The sequence below is a fragment of the Onychostruthus taczanowskii genome, unplaced genomic scaffold (assembly GCF_017590055.1).
Source record: "Onychostruthus taczanowskii isolate IOZ18803 unplaced genomic scaffold, ASM1759005v1 scaffold14, whole genome shotgun sequence".
NCBI lineage: Eukaryota > Metazoa > Chordata > Aves > Passeriformes > Passeridae > Onychostruthus > Onychostruthus taczanowskii.
Genome location: NW_024498573.1, coordinates 9,887,633 through 9,892,960, shown reverse-complemented (window position 1 = coordinate 9,892,960; position 5,328 = coordinate 9,887,633). Strand labels below are relative to the sequence as shown.

General features: G+C 47.7%; 1 protein-coding gene across 1 annotated transcript in view; it reads left to right on the top strand.

Moving 5' to 3' along the window:
* Positions 1 to 1,139, top strand: part of LOC121332330 (translation initiation factor IF-2-like) — a 2,224-nt gene extending 1,085 nt beyond the window's left edge. Inside the window, exon 2 of the mRNA XM_041397708.1 lies at positions 941 to 1,139. Within this exon, the coding sequence (XP_041253642.1) occupies positions 941 to 956 (16 nt within the window). The 3' untranslated portion in view covers positions 957 to 1,139. The remainder of the gene's footprint in view (positions 1 to 940) is intronic.
* The last annotated feature ends 4,189 nt before the right edge of the window (positions 1,140 to 5,328 follow it).

Below are 5,328 nucleotides of genomic sequence, written 5' to 3'. Positions count from 1 at the left end.
GGAGCCGCTCCTCGGGCACGGGGCTGCGCCGGGCGGCCCCCGCGCCCCGGCCGCACCCGCTCAAGGGACCGCAGCGGGCCCCGGCTGCGGCATCCGCGGGATGCGCCGGTGCCGGCCCCGGTGCGACCCAGGGCACCTGCAGCCGCCTGGGTACCAGAACCCCCGGCTCTGCGGGAAACGAGACCAGGTGACTTTTAAAGGGCCCTTCCAAGCCAAACTGTACTGATTCGATGAGTCCCCATTTAGTCTGAATTAGCTAAATTAGAATTGCATAAATTCAATTTCGAATTTAACTCCTCGTCTTGTTAAAATTTTAATTCCCCATATTCTTGTTGAGGCAAGACTGGTGGGAAAGGAGGAAGGGAGGATTTGAAAGAGGATCTGTAGCAGGTGAGGCTGCATGTGATATCTAGTGAGTGTCCAAAGGAGCTGTCAGGGAGCCAGGGGTCAGCGAGGCAGCAAGACTCCCCCCGTGGGGACTGACTGTGGGGCCTGGAGGGGCTCTCATCAATTAGGGAGCTGAAGGCTTTTGTAACTCTCCCTCAGACACACACATCAGCCCTCACAGCTTATAGAGAAGCTGGACTGGGTCTAGAGCAACACTTTCCTGGTGACAAAACACTCAGGCAGGGAGTGCTCTGCTATCAGAGGGGAACAGAGGTGGAACTGGGCCACTTTCAGGGTGAGATATAAACCCAGTCCTGCACTGTTGGAGGTCTCTGGGATGCACAGAGCATCACCCACAAGATAAACAGGGGAATCATCTCAGCCAGGAAACTGCTGGTGGTCTGGCTGGTCACCCTTCTGCCCCCACCATGCAAGGGATGTCTTTGTCAAAAAAAGAATCATTGCTGAGAGTTTACATCCCACTCACGGTAACGTTGGTTTGTTTTGGTTTGGTTTTTAATTAGTTCTTTCCTGCTCTTTCTCCTTTGCACAGTGGCAATGGATGGTGAGAGAAGGCAGTTTCCCTGCTTGTGCTCTTACCTGGCTCATACCTTTTCTTTCCCAAGAGCATTTCTCTGAAGGGCACTGCTCCCACAGCCGTGGCAGGGCTGTACCCCATCATGTGAGCGCTGCCTGGCCTGGCACAGCCCAGGAGCAAGGCTGGAGTCATGCAGCTGAGCACACACACAGCACTTGGGAACTTTGGTCAGGGTTCAAACTAAATAAACCCTGCAACGAACTTAATGTTGAACTGAAGTGTATAAATGAAGTGGCTTGTGGAATTCAGTGGGATCTCGGGAATTTCTTGTCATGCCAGGGTGGTAGAGGGGAAAGGATTGTGTGTAGCCACATATTGACCTTAGAAAGGCAGCTGAGGCAGCAAAGGCTGAAAGAACTGTGCTGGATATCAAATCCACACTAAAATAAAGTGTTCAGCCTGCCACCAGAGTAGGAACCCACAGAAACAAGAGGTCTCTTTCAAATTTGGAAAGTTCTGACCACAGTCATTTTGTTGATCCAGGCACCACTACGAGTGTGGGTGTTGTAACCAGAGCGCAGAGTTGCATTCAGGGTGAAGTGTCAGGTCTCAACACCCTCTCTGTTCTCCCTCTGGCAGCAGCTGATACCTTCCCTCTTTTCCTGCATCCTGGGGCCTGTCAAAACCTGCCCTGTATTTCATTCACTGTCCCGTGAAAAAACGTAGCCCAGCAAAAAAACAGTGGGCAGCTCTCTGCTAGGGTGCATTGAACCTCCTCCTCCAGGAGTCAGAGGAGCAAGGGAAGCCAGGAGGCTGCTGTGGCACAGGCAGGACCCCGGAGGGGAGCAGGGGCACAGGATATTCCCCAACATCCCTTTGGCCCAGTCACAAGGGTGCACTTTCACCATGAGCAGCAGTTCCTTAATCTGCCCCTGCCAAAGTGCAGCCTCAGCTCTTTGCCCTCTTCAAAGGTAAATCTGATAGCAATGAGTGTGATTTGTGGAGCAGTGTGTCCCAGCCTTGCTCTGTCCCCATGCATCATCCTGCTGCTGCCCCAGATTATCAAATATATTTTTTTATTACCTCTGGGCATAAAGAAGATTATTACTTGCAGACTTGCAGAGATTGCAGCCTGTTCCCTACAACTTTTCTCTGAGCAGCCAGACCATGAAGAAACTAGCCCAGCCCCTGCTCTGCGTTGAGCCCTTCCAACCCCACAGGCACCCACAGGGATTTTGGGAGGTCCTTGGATATCATTGGGTGAGATTAATTTTCACAGGCTGTCCCTGCAGAAGAGGCTGAGTGCACAGAATCACAGAATCATGGAATTGTTTAGACTGGAAAACACCTTGAAGATCATCAAGTCCAACTGTTAACCCAGTACTGCCAAGTCCATCACTAAACCATGTCCCCAAATGTCACGTCTACACAATTTTAAATTGCTCCAGGGGCTGGTGCTGCAGGTGGGCTAAGAATGGACAGAGGGACAAAATGTTTAGTATCTGTGAGAGAGAATTTTTCGTTAATTTGTGGAACATGCATCTACCAAAAGATGGCAGCAAATCTCTTCATATGGAGTTGGGCATCTATACTTCCTACAGGTTAAGAGCTGTAGATTATCCTGGCGAGTGCCAGAAGAACAGGAGGATTACATTAAATGTTCTCAATGGAGAAAACCTGTGCTTGTGATTTCAATTGAAATTTTTTTTAATTCCTTCTACAGTATAAGAAATCTCCAAAATGCTCTAAATGTCAGTTCCCTCGTTTATTTTGGCAGTTCTTAGTTTTTAGTAATGCCACAGCTTAATTTATTTTAGCAGGTGAAAATAGAACATAAGGGAATGCATCATAATACATTTGCCTAACAATAACTCTGCAAATAGTTCACATACAGGCTTTGTCTAAATGTTCCTTTTCCATCACAGGCTTTAGGTCTCGAGCACTCAGAGCAGTTTGTTTAACATCAGTTTGCTGGAGAAATCTGGAATTGCCCCATCTTTCATTATATAAATCTCCATGTCAGTCAGAGTATTATTTTTAAGCTCTGTTCTGCATCTCTAATGGATATAGCTGTGACCCTGGTTTTGATACTATTCATACCAAGTTAGCTGGGAATAAATCAAAGTCAGTAGAGTCACTGCAGGTACCAAAATGTGGGCTCCACTCAGCTCTGGTGACAGTCCTGGGGCTGGGCTGGCAGCAGCTGTGTCCTGCGCTCCCCTGACAGGGCACAGCTTTACAAAGCAAACCACAAAACAAGTGTTCTATTCAGGAGTTAGTGATGGGAAGCATGGAAGGATCAGCCCTTTTGCATTTCAAAGTACGCTTCTGAGTCAATTTCTTGACAATAAAACGGGACCAGTAAATACTATTTTCAATAATCACTTTTACATAGCCAAATTGTGCAACACTGTCATTTCATCCAAAAATAACTTACCTGCCTAAAATAAAGCTGTGAGAAAAAAATTGCAGCTTGTGAATTCTACATGAACAGCGAAGTCTAATTCAACTGCAATTTCATTCACATCACATAACATGTTTGAACAGCAGAAAAACTCATTAGTCAGAGATCCAAGGTGTATTTGTTCAATAAAGTTTGATTTGGCTCTCTTTAATAACAAAAATGTTTTCAGCTTGTTAACTTGCAAGGAATCCCTTCATAATCAGTCAAGAACATGCTGATGGAATCATAAAATAAGCAAGGATGCCTTGCTGCTGGGTTTCACACTATGTAAACACATCTTCATGCCTCTTACACCTACAAATTCAACCCTGTGTTGCTTAGAGCCAAGCCCTCACTGCCTGCTGTGCCCATCTCAGAGAAAGGTTGTTTCCACTGCAGAAAACGCTGCGCTGGGGATGCCTACACAGCTCTGATGTCAGAATAAACAATCTTTATACAAACTCAGGCCAGTGTAAGTGGGCTCTACAAATGAGCACTAGCAGCTGTTTAGCACCAGCAGCACAGCCCTCTCACACCCCCCCAATGTCACTGCTCCCTCCTTCCCCGTTCTCTCAATGGGACACAAATATCTTTAAAACTCTGTAAAATAGTTGTGTGGTTTTAACTTATTATTTTCACAAAACACAGTATGGACCAACTAATCATGCAAGTTATCCTTGAGGATCCCTAACTTCTGGGCCAAGCAGCCAAGAGTGGCCATGCCAGCCAGCCCAGCTGCAGCCAGGACAGGCTGAAGCTGCTGCAGCTTCACACAGGGGGAGGACAAGCTGGTTCCAAATGTGGGCTCAGCTCAGAAAGGTCGTTGGTTGTTCCTATTCCCATTTGTCCACTCTACCACCTGCCTGGAATTTCCAGGCATTGTTCAGCTACTTAGTCAAGATGTGGCCCCACAGAAGGTTGTGTTCCGCCCTAGCCAGGTAAGCCAGCCCAGAGCCTGGTTTTCCCCAGCACAGCAGGCTCAGTCCTTCATGTTGCTGAAAAAACCACAAGAGATGGTGCTGAAGGAAAAAGAGATAATTAATGGAATTCTGTGGATGGATGCTGATCAGTACATTTCTGGGGTGAGGGAGCCGTGCTCAGGCTTCTCTCCTGGCTGCACCCAAACATCTTTCATCAGCACAGTGGGGTGACCTCTGCCAAGAGAGTAAACCCTGGCTCAAAACACTGAAGAAAGGATTATTACCATTATTACCAAGGATTATTACCACCATTACCATCTTCTAAAGTAGCACCTGGCAGGCTGGGCAGTGATGGGCACCCCTGGCCAGGGTGCTGTACCCGTAGTGTGCCACACAGCTTGCAATGGGCTGGGGACTGGCAGGAGCAGGGGCACACGGGGGTGAGAAGTCCAGAGAGGGCTGTATTGAATTTTGAGGAAGAAAGCCGAAAAGTAGAAAACAAAAAGGGAAGGCAATAAAAGCTAAACTCCCACAGCTCCTTTTGATGTTGGAAAATAACAAAGAGATTGACCTGACATTATTACACCCCTGGCTCTCTCCCTCTGGGTTATGTTTTTATTTCCCCGAACCAGTAATGATCAAAGCCAAGAGCCCCTCTATCGCTGTGTATTTTCCTTTTCACTCCAAACAAAAGTTGCAAAGGCTGCAACACTTTCTCTCTCGCCTGTCCTGGTCCAGTGGTCTGCTTCAAACAGAGCTGTTTGCAGGAGCAGCATCTCCCATGGTTTCAGTAACCTCATCTTCACACTGCAGGGGCAAAAAAAGCCCCACCCAGGCAGGGGAGAGGGAAAGTGATACACACCCTCCTCGCGGGGTGCAGCTTGCCAAAACAGATGTCACAGCTTTTACAACTTGAATTGTTTGGGGAGAGGTGGAAATTTGATATATCAGATAAGGCTGGAGGAGAAGCCTCCTTGAGGCCAGAGCATGGACAATATCTACACAGGCAGATAGCAATGGGGCAAGGGAGAATGTTTTAA